This window comes from Chlamydotis macqueenii, chromosome 16, assembly GCF_036417535.1.
Source record: "Chlamydotis macqueenii isolate bChlMac1 chromosome 16, bChlMac1.mat, whole genome shotgun sequence".
NCBI lineage: Eukaryota > Metazoa > Chordata > Aves > Otidiformes > Otididae > Chlamydotis > Chlamydotis macqueenii.
The window spans coordinates 15728778-15751443 of NC_141571.1; the positions used below are offsets into that span (position 1 = coordinate 15728778).

At 63.7% G+C, this 22666-nt stretch overlaps 3 protein-coding genes and 1 long non-coding RNA gene across 6 annotated transcripts; 1 reads left to right on the forward strand and 3 right to left on the reverse strand.

The window, feature by feature from the left end:
- Positions 1 to 556: 556 nt before the first annotated feature.
- Positions 557 to 2005, reverse strand: FOXS1 (forkhead box S1). The gene has a single exon (XM_086760752.1). The coding sequence runs from the start codon at positions 1902 to 1904 to the stop codon at positions 609 to 611; it is 1296 nt and encodes a 431-aa protein (XP_086616878.1). The 5' UTR covers positions 1905 to 2005; the 3' UTR covers positions 557 to 608.
- Positions 2006 to 2550: 545 nt separating this feature from the next.
- On the reverse strand, positions 2551 to 5905 carry LOC147598752 (interferon regulatory factor 4-like). The gene is made up of 8 exons (XM_086760952.1): positions 5732 to 5905; positions 4718 to 4917; positions 4491 to 4551; positions 4207 to 4309; positions 3865 to 3966; positions 3388 to 3783; positions 3138 to 3256; positions 2551 to 3023 (listed from the first exon to the last, which is right to left on the reverse strand). Exons 1-8 carry the CDS (start codon positions 5903 to 5905, stop codon positions 2883 to 2885), a joined length of 1296 nt encoding a protein of 431 aa, XP_086617078.1. The 3' UTR covers positions 2551 to 2882.
- A 3077-nt stretch (positions 5906 to 8982) lies between these two features.
- On the reverse strand, positions 8983 to 15085 carry DUSP15 (dual specificity phosphatase 15). Its single transcript, XM_086760951.1, has 7 exons — positions 14627 to 15085; positions 13081 to 13114; positions 11181 to 11263; positions 10783 to 10832; positions 10625 to 10699; positions 9968 to 10139; positions 8983 to 9805 (listed from the first exon to the last, which is right to left on the reverse strand). Exons 1-7 carry the CDS (start codon positions 14645 to 14647, stop codon positions 9593 to 9595), a joined length of 648 nt encoding a protein of 215 aa, XP_086617077.1. The 5' UTR covers positions 14648 to 15085; the 3' UTR covers positions 8983 to 9592.
- An 886-nt stretch (positions 15086 to 15971) lies between these two features.
- Positions 15972 to 22666, forward strand: LOC147598753 (uncharacterized). 3 transcript variants are annotated; one of them, XR_015260364.1, is made up of 5 exons: positions 15972 to 16587; positions 16730 to 16915; positions 18765 to 18862; positions 20202 to 20439; positions 22500 to 22666. It is a non-coding gene; the product is annotated as an uncharacterized LOC147598753 (long non-coding RNA). The 3 variants fall into 3 exon arrangements; XR_015260363.1 differs by having other exon boundaries at positions 18765 to 18821; XR_015260365.1 differs by having other exon boundaries at positions 15972 to 16096; positions 18765 to 18821.

Sequence of the window (22666 nt, forward strand, 5' to 3'; positions counted from 1 at the left end):
GGGGAACCCGGAGCAGAGCCCCCCGCACCGTGCCACTGCTCCACGCTCCTCCCTGGCATCTCTCCTGAGCTGCACGGATGCACAAGTGGGGCCACGTGCTGAGGCCGGTGCTGGTTGTGACATGTGCGGCACCCCGGGCAAAACCGGGTGCTCTGAGCAGTGCAGGGTGTGGGGAGGCGGCAGTGGGGCTCTGCGGGGGCTCGGTCCTGCTGCAGTGAGTCCCCCTGCCCCTCATGGGTGAGGCTCCCTCTTGCCACCTCAGGATGGGGCTTCAGGGGCTCCTGGCCCCATGTGGCAGCAGGACCCCGTCCCCAGCACCTCCCAGGGACGCAGGACCTGGACACGGGTGCCCTGACCTAGGCCATGCCCCGTCCCCCCCGGCCTCACCATCCAGCTGCTGAGCACCAACAGAGGGGCCAGAGGGGACGAGGGCAGCGCCGGGTGGGCTCAGGGACATGCGTCCCTCCAGCTGGCGCCCAGGCTGGGGCAGAGGGTCCCCAGCTCGCCCCTGCCCGCTGCCCACCCCGAGCGGGGCGCAGAGACGACAGAGGCGGCATTGGGGAACGTGCTTTATTTGGTGCCGGGGGGCGGCCTGGGGGTCCGGTCCCTCACTCGAAGAAGAACATGCCAGACGTCCGGTAGAGGCAGGGGGGCAGCCCCAGGGGGTAGCCGTTGCCCCCCTGCAGCGGGATCGCGGCCCCCGGCCCCCATGGCTCCTTCTGCTCATCGGGCCGCAGCCCCACGGTCCCAAAGGGTGGCTGGCGGGGGGCGGCGGGGGCCGGGGGGGCCGCAGCCAAGAGATGCTCCAGTGCCGTGCTGCACGGCCGCTCCTTCATGCAGAAGCTCAGCGCCTGCACCCGGCACTGGTAGCTGCCCCCCAGCGCCTCGGGCCCCGGCCGGCCGAAGGAGCCGAAAACGGGCAGAGGGGGCTGCGCGTAGCCCTCCGCCTCCAGGAAGCAGGACGGAGGGGGCTTGCTCGTGCCCAGGAGGGTGCCCGGGAAGGCAGGGGGCACCTGCCCGAAGGGCTGACCTGGCCCCGGCCCGGGGGCAGCTGGCTCCTCACCCTCCAGCTGCCCCGGGGGGGTGCCCGGGGGGGCCGGGGAGTCCTGCGGGGGGTCCCTGAGCTGGGCAGGCAGCAGGGTGGGCAGCAGGGCAGGGTGCGGGCGCTCGCCGGGCGGGGGGTACTGACCTGGCCGGGACAGCTGCGGTGCTGCCGAGAGCCCCCCGAAGACAGTCTCCTTGGGCGGGTGGCTCTCGGGGGGTGCGAAGAACGGCCCCCGGGGCTGTGGGGCATCCGGCGGGTACCCGCAGGGCTGCCTGGCCTTGGGCGGCTGCCGCTGGCCGCAGGGCTGGCCGCACCCTGGCACCCCAGTGCCCTCGGAAGGTGCGTAGCCCCCCTCCGCCTTCCCCTCCTCGGGCAGTGGGGCGGCTGGCGGACCCCGCACCCTCTGCCGGGAGGGCTTCCCGCGCCCCTCGTCCCCCTCGGCGCCTGGCACGTCCCGGAGGCCCCTCTTCCTGGTGAAGCGCCGGCGGCGCCGCAAGAAGCTGCCGTTCTCGAACATGTTGTAGCAGTCGGGGTCCAGGGTCCAGTAGTTGCCCTTGCCCGGCTTCTTGTCGCCGCGCGGCACCTTGACGAAGCACTCGTTGAGGGACAGGTTGTGGCGGATGCTGTTCTGCCAGCCCTGCTTGTTCTCGCGGTAGAAGGTGAAGCGGCCCATGATGTAGCGGTAGATGCCGCTGAGCGTGATGCGCTTCTCGGGCGCGCTCTGGATGGCCATGGCGATGAGGGCGATGTAGCTGTAGGGCGGCTTGGTGGCCTCGGGGCCGGGGAAGGGGCTGCTGGCCGGCTCGGAGGCCGGCGGGCTGCGCAGCGCTGTGTCGCCGACGGGGACGTCCGGCTGCATCCTGCCGGCTGGCCGCGGCCCTCCCACGCTGCTGTCGCTCCCGCTCTGCCGCTCAGCCCTGGTGCGGTCCGTTAAAACCCGCCGGCAGCCCGGCCTCCCGCGTCCCGGTGTGGGGGCGGTGGGCCCCTCCTCTCCGGGGCCGCCCAGGGCGGAGCGGGGCGCCGTGTCCAGCGCTGGTCCCTGCGGACAGACGGACGGACGGACGGACGCGCTGCCAAGGCCTGTGGCCAGCAGCCAGCAGCCCTGGGGCTGGCACGGCCGCAGCCTCCCTGGGGCAAGGGTGGGCAGCGGCCCCAGCCGTGGCCCCCGGCCCCTCTTCCCACGGGAGATTCCCACGGCCTGGGTCTCATCCTGCCCTGCCCACGGCGCCCAGCCAGGCCCCACAGGGCTGAGCGGGGCGATGCTGGCAGGGCTGGGGCAGCTGCCCCCTGGCCCCCTGCCCACCCCCGGCCCCAGCCCCGCGTTCTGCCGGATCCTCCGCACCGCTCCGGATCCCTGCTCTGCGCCGGGTCCCAGCGCCCTGGGTGCAGCAGAGCCCCCGCCTCACCCCGCTGACCGGGGGAAACTGAGGCACGGGCAGCGAGTGCTTTCAGGACTGAGTGCCCGTGCCCCCCTTGGAGCGGCGCCAGCCCCCCATGCCCGAGGCGGCGGTACCGAAACACAACCTTTATTCCTGAGGGTCCCCAGCTGCGAGCCTGGGCGGTGCAAGGCGCGGGGCTGGAGCTGGCTCTGCCCCAGCCCACCAAAAAAGCACACAGCAAATCCCACCCGGGCGGGCTGCCGGCGAATAAATACAGCATCCTGCGTGGGGGCGGCCGCCCACCACCCACCCTGGCCAGCGCCTGCCCGTGGCCGGCCCTGCAGCGCTCATCGTCCCGTCCACGCCGGCTCGGGTCCTGCGGCCGGAGCGGGGCCGTGGGGCGGCCGAGCATCCCGCTCGCGGGCGTCGTCGCAACTGGGCTCTCCTCCCGCCCGAGCTCAGGGCTGGCAGAGCTGTTTGAGGACGCAGACGATGTGGCTGGAGGTGCCGGGGGCGCAGGGCTGGGGGCCGTCGCGGAGCAGCGTGGGCCCCATGCGCTGGGCGTGGTGGAAGAGCTCCCGCGCAAACACCGGCTCCACCTGCGGAGACACACAGCCGACGGAGCACGGGCGCGCGGCCGGGCGTCCCGACACCACGACGGCCACGGAGCCCGGCTCGGCGAAGCAGCGAGCGCCGGCCGCGGGTGTACTCACGTGGGCCATGATGAGCTTCTGGAAGGGGTGCCCGGCGCCGGTGGGGTACTCCTCCCCGAAGCACAGGTGGATCTGGTACTGCGGCGCGGGCTGCCCGCGGCTCAGGTACCCCCGCAGCTCTGCAAGGCACCCGCCCCGTCAGGGGACACGGGGACCCCGGAGAGCCTGCAGCGGGGCAGGACCCATCCCCGTCCCCAAGGGGGTGGGGGTCTCCCGGGGCAGGGGCCAGCGGCGCTGTGCGGGCACTTACGCTGCAGGAACTGCTGCGTGTCCAGCAGCTTGTAGGTCTTCTCCCGCTCCAGCTTGTTGGGCCAGGCCCGGTGCGGGGCCAGCGGCCCGTTCCAGTACACCCTGCCCTGGCACTGCCGCTTCATGAAGACCCCCTCGGGCGCTACCCACAGCAGCACGCCGCGCTCCAGGTGGGGCAGGAGCCGCTCCAGCACGTCGGTCATGCCGGCCACGCGGCCACCGCCGCCGAGCACCCGCGGCGGGGGGAACTCAATCTGCTCCATGCAGGACGGGCCGTAGATGCGCTCGCTGTCGGCCAGCACGGCGCGCGCGGTGATGCGGCAGCCCTCGGCCGTGCGAGTGGTCACCTCCTTCACCAGCACGTCGCAGTAGTAGAGGCGGACGTGGAGCCAGCAGTCTGGGGCGAGAGGAGGGTCAGCTCGCGGGCAGCCCGCCCGGGGGTCCGCCCAAGGCGCTGCCCCGCCACCACCAACCCTACCTGAGTGGTTGGCGTCCTCCACGGGGAGGTAGGACGGGGGTCCGGGCAGGAGGGGGCCGTGGGTCGGGTTCCAGCCATAGAATACTCCCCTTACATGGTACCCTGGGCCAGGGCAGAGAGGAGGTGGCAAAGGGGCGCGGGGTGCCCCCGAGGGCCCCCAGGTGCTGTCCTGGTCCCGGCAGGAAGCAGGGTCCTTCCCACCGCTGCTGCTCGTTACCGGCCTCGTTAAGGCTCCGGAGCACATGTCCAGGGGGCCTCGCTCTTGGGAAGGGAGGGACCCCCCAGCCTGGGTCCCCGTCCCCAAGCCCCCCGGCCCCCTCCCACTGCCGGGACCCCCCTCACCTCTGTCGGCCGGGTGGGCAGGCAGCAGGGGTGGCAGGGGTGCGTGGCAGGTCTCCATCGCGCCCTTCTGCCTCTCCTCCTCCAGACTCCTCGCCGTGCCACCCTGGGGAGGAAAGTGGCTGCGCTCAGCTCTGCGCCGGCAGCGGGGGGCCTCGCGCCAGCCCCTGCCCCCCGCCACCAACGCCGAGTGCCGGCAGAGCCCCGTGGGTGCGGGGGACCCGCAGAGATGCCCAGGGTGAGGGGGGTCCGGGGCTGCGGACGCACGGGGCGGGGGGCTGGCTCACCTGCAGCTCCTCGCCGGCCACGGACCGCGTGTCACCGTCCTCTGCAGAGAGCAAGAAAAACCTGCCGAGCCCCTGCCAACGCGCCAACGGCAGGAACAGTGCCCGGGAAGGCACCCGGCCGTCGGAGAGGCCCAGGGAGGAAGAGGAACGGGGAGGAAGGGTGACATGTGCGGGACGCGGGGCTGCTACAGGCACAGGGTGGGCATCAGCGCCAGGAGGAGGGCGGCAGGGCCGTACCGGTGTCCCGGGCGCCGTCGGACACGATCTGGTACACCTTGTAGGGCTCGGAGATGTCCAGCTGGCTCCGCTCGGGCACCTCCTGGAAGTCGGTGCTCTTGTTGAGGGCGCAGCGCAGACGGGTCTTCCAGGTGGAGGGGTCGGCCTTGTCCGTCCCCTCGTGGTACTTCCCCTTGTAGACGGCCCACGCCTGCCGGGAGAAGGGTGCCCTGCGCTGCGGGGGCTGCCCACGCCCCGGCTCCCCCGCTCTGCTGTCTGGGGGCACCCACCGGGGTACGAGTCCACCGGGGCTGAGTGGGGGGCAGCGGGGAGCCGGGGCTGTCTGCCCGGGGCGGGGCTGCGGGGTCTGGGTGGTGGGGGGTCTCAGGAGAGTGCACAGAGCTGGGCAATGGGGAGCCCCGGGGGTCCCCGGGGGTGCGCATGGAGCCGAGTGGGTGGTCCCGGGGGTGTGCGCAGGGTTGGGCAATGCGGAGCCCCGGGGGTGCACATGGAGCTGAGTGGGGGGGTTGCAAGGGAGCGCACAGAGCCAGGTGAGGGGTCCTGGGGGGGTTCTGGGCGTGCACACAGAGCCGGGCAATGCGGAGCCCCAGGGATGCACACGGAACCAGGCAGGGGGTCCCAAGGGTGCACATGGAGCCAGGCAACGGGTTTGGGGGGAGTGCCTGGAGTCGGGCAATGGGGTGCACATGGGGCTGGGTGGGGGTTCCAGGGGAGCACACGGAACCAGGCAGTGGGGATCCCAGGGGTGTGCACGGAGCCGGGCGAGGGGTTTTGGGGGAGTGTCTAGAGCCAGGCAACGAGGACCCCCGGGGGTGCGCACGGAGCTGGGTGGGGGTCCCAGGGGTGCTCATGAAGCGAGGTGAGGGGTCCTGGGGGTGCGCACGGAGCCGGGCAATGGGTTTTGCGGGAGCGCCCAGAGCCGGGCACTGAGGCGGACACGGAGCTGGGCGGGGGTCCCGGGGATGCTCCCGGCGGCGGGCGGGGGTCCCGGGGAGCCCCGGTACCTTGAAGAGCGCGGCGTCCTGCTGCTGCCGGTAATCCTGCTTGGCCGCGTGCTTCCAGGGGATGCGGAAGAGCGTGCGGTGCCGGTTCTCCCAGCGCAGCCCCGGGTACCGGCCGCTGTCGATCTGCGCGATCAGCCACTCCTTCAGCCGCATGGGCGACCCCGGCTCCGCCATGGCGGCCCCGCGCCCCCCGCCCCGCCGCCGCGCGCCGCCGCCCCGAAAGCGAAAGCACCGCCCGGCTTTCACTTTCCCTTTCCCGCGCGCAGGGGTGGGGGGGGGGGGCAGCCGCGGGAGAGGGGACACCCACTTCGCACCCACGGGAGAAGGGACGGGGAAACCCACGAGGGAGAAGAAGGGGCAACCAACGGGAAAGGGGACAGGGCCAAGCGTGGGAGAGGGGACACCCCACCTCGCACCCACGGGAGAGGGAACAGGGCAACCCACAGAAGAGGCGACAAGGCAGCCCATGGGAATGGGGACATGGCCACCCACGGGACAGGGGACGGGGCACCGGAAACCACAGAGGACTCCCCTGCACCCCTGCACCCCACCCTGGTGCCTCCTCTCAGACTGGGAGGACTCCTGCATGCGCAGGGGACAAGGGACCCTGCTCCCCCGTCCTGCTGCTCTGGGGACCAGGACATCTCCCGCCCCAGGGGCTGTGTCTTCCCATGGGACCAGCGTTTTGGCCCAGGGGTGCGGGAGCTGTGGGAGCAGGTGCGGGGTTTCCAGGCTGGCACGAGCAGGGACGTTGCCCGGTTTCTTGATCTCCACCCTGACGCTTGCCTCTGCCTGGCAGGGCTCCGGGTGCAGAGTCGCAGGGGAAGCAGGTGGGAAGGGCCGAGATGAGCTGTGCCGAGGGCTGCGGGGGCCAGCGAGGGAGCCTGACTCATCCCGCGCCCGCTCCCCGCCGACCCCGGGGTTCCTGGCAGAAGCCAGCCCCGCCGAGGAGGTGCTATGCCTGGCCACGGTGCTCCGGGCACCAGCCTTCCCACGCGCCGGGAAATGGCTCCCCATGCCTGTGCTGCTCTGCGGGGAGGTGGGTGCACGTGCTGGTGTGCACCGGGTGAGACGGGCACCGGCGCTGGGAGAGCGCTGGGCCCAGCACAGGGTCCTTGGCCGGCTACCGCGCGTCCCTCCTGAGTGCGGCTGCTGCCAGGGGGCCTGGCCCTCCCTGCAGCAAGGAGGCCGGCTCAGCCGTGCTTTCTGTTGGAATTGGGATTTCATCCCTTGGAGGGCAGGGATGGAGCTGGCTGGCCACAGGCAGCGCCTGGCTGGACTTGCTGGAGCGGGGCTGGGGGGGGGGGTGCAGGTGGGCTTTACTGGGCGGCTGTGGTACCAGTGTCAGCTCTTCCATCGCTGCTGCAGAGCCACGTGTCACTGTACGGGGAAAACCCAGCTCCTCAGCCTGGCCAGCTCTCCCTTCCCAGCCCGAGGGGTTTTCTTTCCAGCTCTGAGTCAGAGAAAGTCACTTCTTGCGGGGAGGAGAGACAAAGCTCTCGAGAACCGGCCGACTGCTCGGGGCGGCAAAGCCTCGGAATGAATGAGCAGCAGCGCAGCACCCAGCGCTGGGCTTTCCCGCAGGGCACGGGGGCACAGCCGCCTGGCACAGAGGGCACGTGGAGCCGACCGGGCTGGAGGAGGCGATGGTGCCAGCACTGAGCGCCAGGAGCTGGGGGGGTCCCGGTTTGTGGAGAGGGAGAAGGGCGGTAGGTAGGACCCCCTGGCCCAGCCGGCGTTGGGCTGCGCTCGCGGTGCCGCCGCGGCCGGGCTGGCATCCCGCCACGCTCGGGGCAGCGCAGGAAGCCGCTCTGCTCTTCGCACCGCACCAGCGAGGAGGGGATTTCCAACCGGCTGCGCCTCTGCCAGGGCAGCGCCCTGGCCTCCCCCGTGCCCTTCGCCTGGGGTCGGGGACCGTGTTCTGGGAAAAGGGCCCAGGACCAACGGAGGATCCTCATCTCCCCTCTGTGCCCTGGGAAGCGGGGCGATGGCGAGGGGTCATTCCACAGCTTCTTGTCGTCTTGCACGGGTTATGTCCAAGGCTGGGAGATAATCAGAGCTGCCGGCTCGTTAGCCAGCCCTGCCCACCAAGATAAGCCGTTATCAGACGGGGATTTCATCTCATGCGACAGCCACGCCGTGACACGCGGGACGTGCGGGATCTGATTGCCCCAGTGTCAGCGAGGATGCTCTGGAGCTGGTTTCCCTGCTGCGCTGCTCCCTGCACAGGGAAGGCAAAGCTGCTAAACCCTTCGACTTGTTACGCTGAAATGGGCTTCAGAAGGAGTCAAACATTAACCCGCAGCTAACCCTGCCCTCCCCCGGGTTTTTCCAGTTGTGCAAACCAGATCTGCCAAAACAAATACATTTTGCTGTGCTGTGGAGCTGGGCTGGAGGCGTTCACCTTGCTGCGGGTTTAGAGCATGAAAAGGGAAAACCCGGGTGTAAAAACCTCGGCACGGCGTGTCCCAGCGTGGGGCTGACGGGAGGGTGCAGCCATGCACCTGGAACAGGAGTGAATGCGTGGGTCTGGCTGGGGGGCGTTCACACGGGAACCTCCGGGCTCTGTCAGCAGCGGTTGCTGCAGCAGCCCCCTCCATCGCCCCCCGTGCCCCTCTGCTGTCTCCCAGAACAGCCCCTGCTCCCCGGGAAGCTCCTTCCCTCTGGCACCCCATCAAAGGCAGAGCTGGAGACCCAGGGGAAAGCTGGAAATGCAGAGCAGGTGCCTGTCCCTGTCCCTGTCCCTGTCGGGCTCCTGGGGGACCCTCTGCCCCCCGGGATGAAGGGGACCCCAGACACACGTGCTGGCTCCCAGCAGGGAAGATGCTGATGGCCCAGCTGGGCTCCCCCAGCATCCTCCCCACCTGGTTCTGCCCAGGGAATGGTGTAAACAGGTGGGGGCTGGGGAGGAGCTGGGGCTTGTGATGCCCAGTTGGGGCCAGGCTCCCAGTGCTCCCAGCAGGCTCCTGGACCCGGTGCTCCCAGACCTGGGAGAGAAGAGGCTGCAGTGAAGCAGGCTCCACGTGAGTGGCCAACTTGGTGCAGACCCTGTCCCTGCCGGGAGCTCAGGCTCCTGGCCTCCCTCGTACCCTTCCCCCAGGGTGGTCCCTGGCCGGGCACCCCCAGCCCCCCGCGGCTCCCTGGGCTGCAGAGAGCTGCCAGCAGCAGCCTGCAGACCTGCTCTGCGCTGGGACCATCAGTGTCCCCCTCCTGATCTGGCCACCGCAGGGGAGTCAGGCTGTGCCCGGGCAGATGGTGGAGCATAGGTGTTTATTACCAGGGGTGTAGAAAGTCTTTAAGCAAAATGGCTTAAGGCTCTGCTTTGGTGAGGTGCGGCCAGGTTAAACGCTGGGCTCCCACCTTCTAAAGATTGTGCCCTGGGATGGGTGGGAACGGGGTGCAGCGGGGTCCCAAAGCTGCAGTGCTCGCTCAGGGCTGGTCAGCGGCTGGGCTGGAGCCGGAGCCTTGCCCGGGAGCCGGTGCGGTGGCATCACCTGCGAATGCACCCGTGCGTCCCTGCTGCGCAGCCGCTCGGCCCCGGGAGCTCGTGCTCTAAGGGGAGCAGCAGCTCTCCCGTGCCCCGTGCGCCCCAAGGCCCGCGTGGCGCGTACCCGCGTGCTAAAGCTGCTGTCGGCGTCGCCTGGGTGCTGGCCCCGCAGCAGGAGGGACCCTTCTGTTGCTCGGCCCCGAGCGAGAGCCTGGGGTGAGCGGGGGGCCGTCGGCTGCCCTTTCACCAGGCGTCCCCTACGCGCTGGACGCCACGAGGCTGAGCCCACCAAGCGCGAATCCCGCCCCGACAGCTGAAAGCCTGCAGTTCCTTCGCCGCTGCCGGGTGATCCCTGCTGCTCTCCCGTGGCTGGGTCACTTCAGACAAGCCGGGATGCAGGAGAACGTCCTCTTCACCCGCAGCAGGAAGGGAGTCGTGCTCCTGATGTCTCTGGCTCTTGGGACCAGTCCCTGATGAGCTCCCTCCGTCCTGGATGCTCCTGCTCTCCCCGCCGGCAGCAGGGCCTTTATTTCTTCCTCGTCATTGAACGGGGACATCCCGTACCTCTGCCTCAGGTGCCTGCGGACCTGGGAAGCAGGGAGAAGCAAAGTAAGGTGCCTGTTTCCGAGGGCAGGTCTGAGCCTGCGGGAAAGCAGGGAAAGCAACCTGGTCCCCTGGGAACTCCATGCGCAGGCTCAGCTGCGGAGCAGAGCAGAGGTGGTGGAGGCTGGTCCCCTCCTCGTGCCCACCTTGCGAGCTGCACCACCGCCGAACTCGGCCAGCTGCTGCTTGAAGCCAGGGTTGGGGTTGGCAACGGGCCGGACGGTGCGGACGGCCTCCAGCACCTCCTGGCAGCTCAGCTCCGTGACGGCCATGACGTAGGCGACGACCACGGTGGTACTGCGGGAGATGCCGGCGAGGCTGCCAAGAGAAAGAGCGGAAGCGTGGCTGTCGGCGGCGCACCCTGACCCCACGTTCGCCCCTTCCTCCACCCCCCTGCTTCGGCTATTTCAGTTCCTCTTCTCTGAGAACTCGCTTTCTGGGTGCCCGAGCCCTTCCACGCTCCTCTCCATCCGTGCCTATAAATACCCGCTCCTTCCCGGGGCAGCGAGAGCCGCAGCCGCTGCCTGGCCGCCTGCCCCGATCCCCGCTCCTCCCGCTCTCTCCGCTCCAGCAAACAGCTGCCCCGTTTCCCCGCCTGCCTGGGTCCCGCTGGGTTTGCGGCACAAGCCACAGCCGAGGGTGGATCCTGGGTGGATCCGTGGGCGTGGAGCCCTCTGGCACAGGCTGGCTTTGATCAGGAGTCTGCAGCCAAATTTGTCAGGGGATGAGGGCCGGATGTCTATTTTTTGGGGCTCTGCTGTGCCGGGGGGACACGGCACTGGGCACGGGGAAAGAGGCGTTACCAGTGGACGAGGCAGTTCCCTCCGTGCAGGCGACACTGGTGGATGAAACTGATGCATTCCTTGAAGTGCCTCTTGCTAGCAGGAAAAAGAAACCAGACAGAATAAGCCCTCGCCCCCCATCGCCCGCCTGCCCCAAGCCGGCCCCCCCGGGTACTCACATGTTGGCCTCCGGGGTGTCGGGCAGGGGGATGCGGAGGTAGGTGATGTTCTGCAAGACACAAAGGGAAGAGGAGAAACTCGGGCGCTGTGGTCGGGGTGTCGTGGGTGCTCGCAGCCGGTCCCCAACACCGCAGGGATGGGGCTGCTCCCTCCCCGGGCAGCGGGGACAGGCGGCTCGTGGGGACGGGGTGGGAAACAAGATGAGGCTGGAGAGCTGGAAACGGTTTCCCGTCAGCGTTCAAGGCCAGGTTATAAACACAAGAGGCCGGTTCCCCATGCCGTGGGGGCTGCCCGGCTCCTCTGGGACTGCTGACTGGAGAGAGGGGCGCGTGCCGTGGGATGCTTGGGGGGAGGAAGACGCTGGATCTACACGGTGGTGCCAGGCGCGGGACCCTACCTGCAGCAAGGGCTGGGGAGATTCATGGATCGAGACGATGTGGGTGATCTTGTTCCGGCTCAGCTGCTCCAGGTCTTTGGCATCTAGAGGACAAAACCGGATATTGGTGTGTGCTCGTTTCTTACCCCTCCTCAGGAGCACAGCTGCTGCGCTCCCGCAGACAGCCCAGCACGGAAAGCCCGGCTCTGGAGGATGGGCTGCATTGCAGCCTCCGCGTGCGGCGGCGCAGACACGGGCAAAAACACAAACGCACCCTGGAAACACGGGAACGCAAACCCCGTGATACTGCACCAGCTTCCTCCACCCTGCGTGATACCGCACGCAGCCTTGCTCCTTGTGTTGGGGTGAGCGTTTGCTCCCGCCTGGAAAAACTCCCTCCTTGGGCAGAGGGAGCTTCCCGCCGGCCCGTACTTGTCCCCAGCTTGGGGAGGGGACGCGCGCTCTGCCCGTGTCTCCCCTGTGCACGCGCGCACGGGGCTGTCTGAGCTCCTCTCTAGCACTCCTCTGCAGAAAACACCTGGAGGGCCATTCGCAGCCCCCCACGTGTCCCCGCGGTACCACACGCAGGTATCCCCAGCTTCCCGGGGCCGTGACTTGGTTCTCACTGATGCTCCAGCATCCCTGCCCGCACTCCCAGTCACTGCTCCAGCTGTTACACCAGGAGCGGAGCGCGCCCGTCCCGCTGGCTGAGTGGCGTTGGAGCCGTCTCCCCTTCGCGCCACGGCTGGCGGGTGCTGTGTGAGCTGCCAGAGAGGAGCACTAACGCTCTCCCATCTCCTGGCTTTGGGCTTCCGAACTTCCACGTGGTGCAAAATCTTGGCTCGGGAATCCAGATCGTGGCGTGCTAATGGCACGATGTGCATTTTAATAGGAACGAGCCTCAGCAGAGAGGCTCCGCGGGTGCACCAACCCCTGTGTGTGGGAAGGGAGGGACGCGGGGACTCGCACAGCACCCACCACCTCTGGCAGAGTGATGGCCGTTAGTGACAAGCGTGCCAAGGCTTACACCGGCTGGAAAAGGTCTCAGTGGGAGAAAACGTCTCTGCAAGCAGTCAGAGCTTAACTCAGCAGGCCTGAAACCTCCGCCATCGCCTCGGATCTCTCGGTAGAGCGATGCTCGGGCAGCATCGGGCCAAGACCCCACATCACTGGTTACCCCTGTGACGGACCTGGGCGCCCCGGGTGCCCTTGCCCCTCAGCCCCCTTAGCAATTCCCACCGGGGGTTTTAAACCTTCTCAGCACCTACAGCAGGAATCAACCTGCCCGATGAGACATCAGGGAGGCAGGAGCACTAATAAATGCTGCTTTGTCATGGCAGGTGCCAGTACTTGGTCATGAATTGTCCCCTGGCAATGGAAATCTCTTAAAATAGTGAACTGGTGTGAGAATTGCCTTCCCCCATCTGTCCCAAGAGCTCAGGACAGCCGTTAAATAAGGAAACCAAAGTGAGGGCAGAGGGTTTCTGCCTTGCGTTTCCCCCGGTGCCTCGGCTGCTGCCAATGCGAACCCAGCAGCAGAGCAGTGCATGCGGTGGGCAGGGCAGCGCCTGCGGGCGGGGAGGCGCGAGTGCGGCATGAACAGGCGCGCTGTGGGGTTTGCACCGCGGTGGGCGAGGTTTGCGCAGGAAAATCAGGGAGCAGGATGGGCTGGAGAGCAGCTCTCATCCACCAGATGGAAGACGAGGCTCCATGTGCTCAGGCACCAGGAGAGCCTCCAAACCGTCCCGCTGCGGCTGGAGAAGCTGGGTGCCCGTTGCTGACCCCCTGATGCAGCCCACCCGAGGGCAGCTCCGGAGAGGGCGCGTGGGCAGGGAGCTCCCCTGTGGCACCGAACCGTGGGCCGGGGCGAGCCCAGCTCCCCGGCTGGAGGATGTCTCTGCGGCGGCGGGGCTCCGCTTACCGATGAAGTTCCCAAGGTAGAGGCCGGGGAGGATCTGCGGGACACAAGGAGAAGAGGCAGCATGAGCGGTGACCTTGTGCTGTGGTACCCACCGCGCCGGGACCCCCCAGGGAAGCAGCAGCTCGGTCGGAAAGGCCAAAGTTCTGCCGTGAGCGTGACCACCACCAGCGCCGGGGCAGGAGCGGCACCAGTGCAGCAACCCCAACCTGCGCAACTGCCCGGTGCGGCGCCCTCGCGGGCTCTGGGAGCCGGCCACAGCGCTTCTATGGCTCGTCCTGTTTCTTAGCAAGAAATTCTTTGTCTGAAAATAGGAATTTGTGGTGTTTCCCCCCTCCCAGCCCCAAGCTCTGCTCCCCTCGCCCCGTGCTGCAGGGAGCTCGTTGCTAACAGCCCAGGAACAGCTCTGGACATCGCGTCTTCATCTTATTTCCCTTGTGAAATTCCACTTTTCATGATTAAATGATAATGACTTGACAATGCCTCTGTGAATAGCGCTGCAGACGCAGAAGTGGGATACTTTGCATCCCTTCCAACCTGGAGCTGGTTTACATTTATTTTCCCTTTCTCCCAGCCTCAGCAGCCAGGCTCTGCTCCTCTCGCCCACCCTGTCCAGCTGGTTCCCCTCTGGCTTCTCCCTGCTGCAGCGTCTGGCACCCAGGACCCGGGCAGGCGGAGGAGATTTCTACCAGCACAGCTCAGCTCGCACTTACTGCACTGCCCGCGTTCAGAAACGTTTGTCTTGGCCAAACAGCTTAAAGAGGGGTGTTGTTTTTTTTTTAATGATTCCTGAGATTTTAAATCAATTTTCTAGCTACAGAGCGCCTTTCACTTGCAGCTGCGGCACTGAAACGAGCTGCTAGGAGAGCACCAGGTAGCAAGGGCAGCTCCCAAGGGCAGGACGCCGACCCGGGAATAACGGCGCGTTCCCGCCCCCAGAACCCGCCCGACCCCCTCATGGCTGGGGAAAAGGGGGCGGCACAGCCCCGGCCGCAGCGCTGGGCGCTTCCCTGGGTAACGACCGGTTATGGGGGGGGATGTTTAAAGCTTAGGAGCTGGAGATTCTTACAGGGAAGCGTCTCCGCTCACCCGCGACAAGGGGACGCTAAAATGACCGTGAAATAGCGTCCGTCCTCTCCGACCGGGGACGCCGAGCCCCACGCACAGCCCGGCCCCGCTGAGCAGGGGGTGCGGGACCGCCGGGCTCGGGGTCGCACACGGCTCCCGGCGCGCGCCCGGGAGCTGGCGCCTTGGTTTGAGAGGCGTTGGGAACGGATCCCCCCTCCCTCGGAGGGGCTTGCTGCCACCCCTGCCCTCCGCACCCCCCGGGTGGCTGTTGGGACCAGCCCCTTCCCCGGTTTGGCTCAGCCAGCGGGTAAACAAGCTGCCCGAGAGCCGAGCCCCGTGCCGGCTGCGGTGCCGGCAGGTGAAAGGCCGCCTGGTGCGGCAGAGCGAGCCAGCCCGCAATCGTGTCCCACCTCCAGCGCCGGGACAAGCCGCCCCGGCACGGCCGGCCCCGCGGAGCAGCCGCCCCAGCGCTCCCCGGTACCTGGCTCATGCCGTTTCCCATGGCCGGCAGCGAGCGCTGCGGGGGGGGGGCACGGGCCGTGGGTGTCCTTGTCCCCAATGCTGCCGCCCTCCCCGTCCCCAGGCACGGCCGCCGTCCCCGCTCCGGACGCTGCCTGGTCGGGTTTCCGTCATGAAGAGCGTGGCTCCCTCGGGATGGCTGCCGGCCGCACGCTCGTTCCCAGCGAGGCCGAGCCGGTGGCGGCGGCTGTGCCGGGGCGGAGAGGGGACCTTGGCCGCCGTCCTCCGCGGGCTCCTGCCAAGGCCGTTCCCCGGCTGCTCCGGCGGCCGCTGCGCACCGGCTGCCGCTTCACCGGGAGCAGACAAAGGAGGAGAAGCTCCCCCTCCGCGCCGTGCGCGGGGGCCGCGCTGGCTGCCGCCTGTCGCCGCTGCCCGCCGCGGCCGCACAAGGCTGCAGTGTTGGGAGAAGAACAAAACCTTTGTCCCGCTCCATCAACGCGGGGGGGGGGTGGGGGGGTGGGGGGGGGCTGTGCGGCGGAGCGCCCGGCGGCGCGCCCACCCCCGCCCGAGCCGTGCCCGCCCCGGCCCCGCGCACCTCGGGGCTGCCCGTGGGGTGCCCGCCTCTGCCCGGGGGGTCTGCTCGCGTGTCCCGGGGGCTTCCGAGTCGGGCAGCACCCCGGTCAGGGGAGCACAGGGTGGGTGGGGGCTGCCTGTCCCCTGCCGCCCTGGACCCCCGCTCCCCCCGCAGAGTGACGTCCTGGGCCTGATTTTAGAGGATTTTACACCTGGTCGCTGTCCCCCCCTGCCACCGGCCCCAGCAGCCGCGCGCACCTTACTGGGCTCACTGGGACTGGGGAAGGGCTGGTGCCCGTCCCTGCCCGGCAGCGGGACGGCGGCAGAGCCGGGGGTCAGGGGACCCCCACCCCTCCGCTCCGCGGGGCGACGGGCTGCGACCTCCCATGGGGCTGGGGGTGCAGGTGGGAGGACACGAGGTGGGGGACCCCGGAGCACGGGGTGGGGGGGGCACAGAGTGGAGAACTTGGGGGCACGGGGCTGGATGAGAGGGGACGGGGGGGCACGGGGTGCCGGGGGCACACGGTGGGGGACTCTGAGGGGACTGGGGGAGCGGAGGTGACCGGGACACGGCGGCGACGGAAGTCCGGGGGAGGGGAGGCGGCTGAGGTGACCCATCTGTGGCGCGGGGTGGGCGGCCCGGGGGGGTCCCGGCCCGGGGGGCGGGATCAGGGCGGGGGGGGGGGGGCTGGCCGGTCGTTCCGGCCCCGCGGGCGCCCCCTGCTGCCCAGCGGCGCGGTTGCCATGGGGACGGGCGCGGCCTGGCGGGCGCAGGCGCAGGCTCGGGCCCAGGCCGCGGCCAAAGGCGGGCGGGGGGTGGCAGCCGAGAGCGGGGTCTCGGGTGGGCTCACGGCGCTCCGTGCCCGGTTCCCCCGCATCTCCGCGGCAGCACCTTGAACCCCGGCCGCTCCCTGTGCGGGTGAGGGCGAGCACAGGCGCAGGGGCCTGCCGGGCCCGGGGCCCGCGGCCTGCCCTGCAAGAGGAGCCTTTCCCTGGAAGGATGGCGCGTTGCAGCGGGTGCTCCGGCACGGCTGCGGCTCGGGGGGGTCCTGCTGGTATCTGTGGGCAGGTTTAGCCGCGGCAGGTGGAACTCTTACCGCCTGGGAGGCTGCCCTGGCCCCTCCGGGGTGTTGCCTCCGCTGCAGCACGGCGTGCCCCGGCTCTGGGCCCGCTGAGCTGGCGCAGCGGGGTGCTGGTGGTTTGCAGCGCAGGCCGTGACCCCGCGGCCCTGTGCCCGCAGAGGTGGTGCGGGCTGGTCAGCGCTGCCCGTCCCGGACAGGAGTGTGGTGACGGCGCAGGGAGGCCGCAGCATGCGGGCTGTGAGACCTGCTCTGTTCTAGCATCCCCTGCTTGCGCAGAGGTACGGAAAACCAGGCCTTCTCCTCCGCAAAGAAAAAGCAGCACTCAATGGTATCCGTATTTATTTTTCTCCTTGGAGTATGTGGTGTGGTTTATTCCCAGGTGTCACCAGAAACTTCTTGAGGGCAATTAAAGCAAGTCAGGCTGCGGGAGCATTTGTTGCGCTGAACTTTATATTTCTCTTTTTACTCAGCTGAGTCAGTAGAACGGCTTTGTGAAGAATCTGAAGAGGTTTCGGAAGCAGTTGGAAAGAGAAGCAGGAAAGCTGGAGGCAACAAAATGTGCCTTTGTTGCGGAGACCTTCAAAATGCCTTCAGAGTACCACTTGTTTGGGGAAGAATTTAGCAAGAATCCTGGCATCGCTTGGATTATGAAACCGGTAAGTGTTTGCTCTCCCAAGGAAAGTGAGGCAGATGAATAAATGTCTTCATTCGGCAATGGGAGAGGAAAATATGCAGGAAATCCACAGGAGGAACCGGGCAGAGCAAGGTGGCTAGGAGCAGCGGTGCTCCTGGCCGGTGTCCTGGTCAACACGTAGCAGCAAAACACCACTTCTGATGTAACACTTTATTTCAGCAGTCCAGAGACAGCTCAGTTTATTTGTAGAGCCAAAGTTAACTCAGTGGTGAAGGTATAAAGTGCAGGGCTCTTGTGTGGAGGAGCGGATTGTGCCCCCAGGGATCCTCGCTGTGGGGTTACGGCCATGGTCATGCTCTGAACAGCTGCAGGTGTGCAACAGGTGGGTGTGTGTGCGTGTTCAGGATGGCTGGGCTGCTGGTTAAGCAGTGTTCCAGGGCAGCCCCTGAAGCTGGAGCTATGAAAACACGTTTGGTTTTAAAGAAATCCTTAGATGCCAGCTGGTGTAAGTCCAGCCAAGTTACTGAGTGGACTTCCACCCTGAGAATGTGAAGAGATTGCAGGAGACTCCACGAGCAGCCTGGAGTGCAAGCTGGGGTGGATTTGGTTGGCGTTAGCTTCTCTGCTCTGGGGTTAGAGACCTGAAGGCTGACCTCATGCTCTGAATCGCATTTCTCCCCCCAAATGTGTGGCTACCTGGAGCTGTGCTGAACGCAGCAACTCCCACTGTCCCCGGGACCAAGGAAAAATGTATTTCCTTTAGAAATCACGATGATACGATACGATGCTGAGAAGCGCCTTGCTTCTGCCAGATGATTCAAGCCGTTTAACATCGCGAGTATCATCCGTGGTGCATAATTAAAAACGTACCCATCTGTGAAACCTGCAAGCGAGCAGTCGCGTCGCTTTGCAGAGCAGCTCTGGTGAGGAGGCTGAGGCAGGAGGACGCGCCTTCCCCTGCGAGTCGGCCGTGGGTAAGGGCAGGCTTGTGAGCAGGGAATGGGAGGTAATTATGCAAACTAACTCGTGAATTACAGCCAGGAGGATAGCAGCTAGTGATTATCTAACTCTACAAATGGGAACGTGTTAATTGCCAACAAGAAACCCTTATATTAAGCTGATTTTATACCCACAACCTCAATTAACATGGTAAATAACTAGAACACAGTAAACAAGGGTATATGAAAAGCCCGTGATTACTGAGATTATACCAACAACTTAAATGAAATGGTTTGTGGCTGACCTCAAAACATGCAGATAAGTAAAAATAAACTCCGTGTTACTCTTCCTGTCAGTCGGGGCTCTTGAACGGCCCCGTGTTGTGGCATCTCAGGTGGCCTGCTCCCACACTCAGGAGAAGGGTGGGACGTGCACAGTGCCACGTCCTGGGGCTCCGGACTCTGGGCCTCCTTGAGGAGGGGCCCTGGGGTCCCTATCTGGGTGTCTTCAGGATTGTTCCGCTCTTGCTTGCCGTAGCTCTCTGCCATCTTTCATGACTTTCCTGTTTAAGTTCTTCTAGAACGTGCACAAATTTAAAATGTGACCTAACAAAATTCCCGGTGACGTATGTTGTGCTGTTATATTTCTGTAAGCGTGTGACGAGTTTGTTTGTTGGGTACTGTGGAACTTCCCCACAGGCTGCCTGCCCTGCCCTTTCCTCCGGGAATCCTCTGAACGCTCCCCAGTCTGAGCTTTTTGCACTAGAGAGCTGTTGTTGGATCCCCCTGCCCCATAACCTTAACTGAACGTGCTTGCATACAGACAGATGATCAGTCAGACCATGCGGGGTGTCTACACTGAAATTCTGGGAAAGAGCGGGGAATGCTGACACTAAAGCCAGTAACTCTGCTCTTCCGTCCCTGTGTCGGCAGGTCACAAGGTGAAGGAGTTTTCCTGTTCTGAAAACTGAAGGATGTCATTGACTGAAGGTGAGAGCGACTCTGCCTGCTCCTTGGGGAATACCCAACAGGTATTCTGGTTTTTTGCTCTCATTCCATCCTCTGCTGCTGGTGACTTGTTCTGTTCTCCTGTAACACTCCTTCACCATTCCCAAGGGCAACAACAAAGTTTCTTACCGTGGCTTTTCCCCAGTGACCCAATACTTTATTTGGGATCTGACTTACACGTTGTGTGCGTATTTGTGTGTATTCCCCTGATGTTAGGCAGCTCTAGCACCCGGCAGCAATGTCGGCGCCACTGTTATATTGCACATTTCTCTGCACTTCATGGGTTGAAAGTTTGACCGGAGAGTTTATGTCCTAGCGGCGTCTGTAGGTGCAGACACCATTATTGTGCCAGAAAAGGATTTCCTTGCCTTAAGGCCCGGTTGCTCCTTTCCTCTTCTCCCAGTACATCCTGCTGGAGGCCTGGTTGTCCAGAGGTGGGCTTGTTCACTTTTCTAATACGCGATTTACTCTGAACGGCAGAGATGATCGCTCTGTCCTACCTGTCTGTGTGTGCCGTAAAGAAGGGTGAGAAAAGGCAGGTATGATTCTGCTGCGTGGTTTTGGATTCATCAGATGAACCTTGTCACTTCTGGCTCCTGCAGACACCTAGAGGATTCGGCTCTCCTGTCGCTGCCGCTGTCACTCTGTCTCTCTCCTGTCTTTTTTCATTGGGAAACTGGTGTCACCAGATCACTGGAAATATCAGTTTGACAAATCAGCTAGGGCCGAAGCTGAAATGTCAGTCCTGGTTTTACTGTTTGTGGTTGAATGCTGGCAGCCTTTCTTCTTCCTTAGCTTCACGGAATGTAAGGGCAGGGTGATTCATGGGAGAGAACTATTTGATTTCCTGTGTGTCACACTTGCCACTGGATTGAGTTTGATAGCTTTCATTTGATTAACACATCTTCCCAAAAGGTATCCCACCTCAATTTGATGGCTTAGGAGACAGGAAAATCCATCACTTCTCCCCGTGAAAGTTCAGCAGAGTTCGTGCCTGCTCTGAATGATCAAAAGCCTCTCAGGGTGAGGGTACAGCAGGCGGCCTTGGGTGGCGGTGCGCTGGGGCTTGGAGACAGGCTGACGTGAGGAGCTTCATGCCAGCCATGAGGTACGGTACTAGCTCAGGGCAGTCACTCTTCCATTTTCAAGATACCACTCTTGATCACTTCTGATTTTTAGTTATTTTCCTGCCATTTTTAGTAAGATATCCTTGTGCGGTATTGGATTGGAGCTCAGGTGGCTGAAGCCTGTGATTACAGAAGATAATTAATTGGCACTGAAGAGGACTGTGAAGAGTGAGAATTCCATATTTGCTTGTTCAGTATCTGTTTGTCTCTGCTCCTTATCTGTACTTTGTTCCAGATGTTCATCTCACAAATGTGGCAGAGACTATGATCCCGGGAAGGCGAGGGACGCGCGCTGTCTGCAGACTGTCCCCCCGCTGCCTGCCCCTGGGGCTCTTTGGGCAGATGCAGGCCAGCTGACCTCATCCTGCCAGCCGCCGGGCCGGGGCCGCGCGCTGCAGCCGCTGAACTGCTGCCTCCTCTCCTGACGCCCATAAATGTGATTTCGTTGATGGCAGCTTCAGGAGGGAGGCTGGGTGAGTGTGCTGCTTTGCAGCTGTCTGCGCATCTCTAAGGCTGATCTTTTTGACTTTAAACTTAATAACTTTCTGCTTAGTGCTCTTCTGAGATGTAGATATCTCACAGCTTAGCCCTTCGCTTTGAACAACAAGTGGTACAAGAAGATTGACGTTGCTGCTTGCAACTGTCACTGTTAAGCTTCTCTCAAGAGGTGGCAGCTGAGAGAAAGAGGGAGAGACGGGGGGGAATCTTAAACGGGATATCAGATTCCTTGGGAATTTGAGGTGAGGGTCAGCGTTTGAGAGTGGTAGAGGATGGTGTTGAACTTCCCAATTTGTAGGCTGCTCCCTTCTATAAATCTCTGTCCCTATGGAAGGGAGAGTCTTTGCAGCACCCTGATAGGAGATAAGATGTCGATTGCTATTAGTGAACTTCAGATGGGGACCTGGGGATGTGTCTTTTTTCCTTATAGCTGTACAGTTGTCAAGCTGGAAGAGTTTGACTGCATTGTGGGGCTGGTGGCCCCTGCCTTCTGGTCTCTGGGATTTTATGAAGAATTCTTGCTGGGCTGTGGAGACTGTAGAGTGATGACTTTAAAAAAAAAAAAAAAAAAAAAAAAAAAAAGATGGAGGGAGCTGCCATCTGGAAGGATACGGCTGCTTTTGCTCGGAGTGTCGGGGTTTATTAGCTGGGTGCAGCACCCTGTAACTCTCTGTAGGATCTCTAGCGCTGCGTTGCGAAACCCTGCCAGTTTGGCTATTTCTGGAGTATGTTCCCCTGACATGTTACCGGCATATCACAAATACCGCAGCACTTGCCAGGGAGGGAGGGTTACCACCGTCTCTTGTCCCGCTTAGGTACGCTCCAGCGGTGCCGTTTACCTGCCGGCACTGAGCGCAACCCGTGTCTGGGGTACGCTGGCTGAAAGACAGGCCCCAGTCGAAAGAGGTCCCTCCTGCTAATTAGGGAGAAAAGGACAAGGATTGGGGGTATTTAAAACAAAACACAGAAACCCCCCATAAAACATAATTTGACTCTGGGTTATTTTGGTTTTAATACAGCTTTTCTCACTTGCTAAGTGAAAAACACGTATCATTAAAGTTCAGCTGAAATTCTCGGAATTTTATCTGCTCCATACGCAACCCGAGTCTTGCGACGGCAGGAGCCCGAGAGTGCAGTCGGCTTGTCATTACGGGAGCTGAGAAAAACAGAAACAGCAAACAGTGCTTCAGAAATGACAAGCAGATAGGATTATTGCTCTTTCAGCCTTAATCATGTAAAGTGCAAGCAGTACTGTAAGGAAATTTCCCTTAGATGTGATTTATGTTGACTGTACTCTCCTACAAAGTGTCTTCTCTAATGTATTTTTTTTAACGCTTCCCTCTAATGAGACATGGTAGCTGATACACCTGTTAGCGCCCCGTGCCCTGTCAGCGTCAGTCCAATATTTCACGTGGTGCCACCGGGGACAGCTTTATTTCAAACGAGCAAAGAAACGCAGCTCAGCCGTGGTGCTGGATGGCTCTAATTTGCACAGTCTGCTCAGTTCATAGCCTCAGACCAAATTACTGCCTGGGCAGCCTGCGCACGAAGAGCTGGAGTGACTGAAGTTGGTCAGGAAGCAAATGAATTGAACTGGGAGTCCTTGGTGTCGTCGCGGTGCTGAGGGAGCGGTGCCGGGCTCGCGCAGGAGAGCTGTTAGAGCAGAGTTGTGTGAGGAACTGTTCCCAGGAGACATCCGCATTCCGCCACTGAAAAGGGTTCACGCTCATTCTGTGAATTCTGCTCAGCGTTTACCGCCTCAGCCAGACTCTGGTTTTCACTTGTCTGTCTTTCTGGAAGCTAGAGGGATTTTTTTTTTTCATTAGCACCGTCGAGAACAGGAATAGAAACTTTGCAATAAGCTCAGAATGTTCTTTGGCTCTGTGCACGGGAAAGAGATTTGGGGTTGGATTTCCTATTGCTTCACACTTACTCCTGCCTGCTAGCAGGATTTTGTGGACAGGCTTTTCTCTTAAACGAACCATTGGCCAGACTGCCTGCTTCTCCCTAAATTAGTGTTGTCGTATCTCCTCAGCTGGCTTCTGGAGGCGAGCGCTTCACCTCCCCTCACTGCCGGTAGCCAGGAAGACTGCGAATTCAAGCGTCGTCTACTCAAAGACACTGCACGTTGTGGAGAGGAGAGCGGGCGGGTGAAGATGTTTATTGCCTTCTAAGGGGCCTCATTAAAATGTTTGGAATGGA

Coding starts and splice junctions, on each gene's coding strand:
- FOXS1 (XM_086760752.1), bottom strand. CDS start 1,904: ATGCAGCCGGACGTCCCCGTCGGCGACACAGCGCTGCGCAGCCCGCCG.
- LOC147598752 (XM_086760952.1), bottom strand. CDS start 5,905: ATGGCGGAGCCGGGGTCGCCCATGCGGCTGAAGGAGTGGCTGATCGCG. Junction 4,918..5,731: donor AGGACGCCGCGCTCTTCAAG/GTACCGGGGCTC, acceptor TTCTCCCGGCAG/GCGTGGGCCGTCTACAAGGG. Junction 3,784..3,864: donor GGAGGACGCCAACCACTCAG/GTAGGGTTGGTG, acceptor CTCTCGCCCCAG/ACTGCTGGCTCCACGTCCGC.
- DUSP15 (XM_086760951.1), bottom strand. CDS start 14,647: ATGGGAAACGGCATGAGCCAG. Junction 10,833..11,180: donor CTCCCCAGCCCTTGCTGCAG/GTAGGGTCCCGC, acceptor TGTGTCTTGCAG/AACATCACCTACCTCCGCAT. Junction 10,140..10,624: donor GGGAACTGCCTCGTCCACTG/GTAACGCCTCTT, acceptor TTCTCTTGGCAG/CCTCGCCGGCATCTCCCGCA.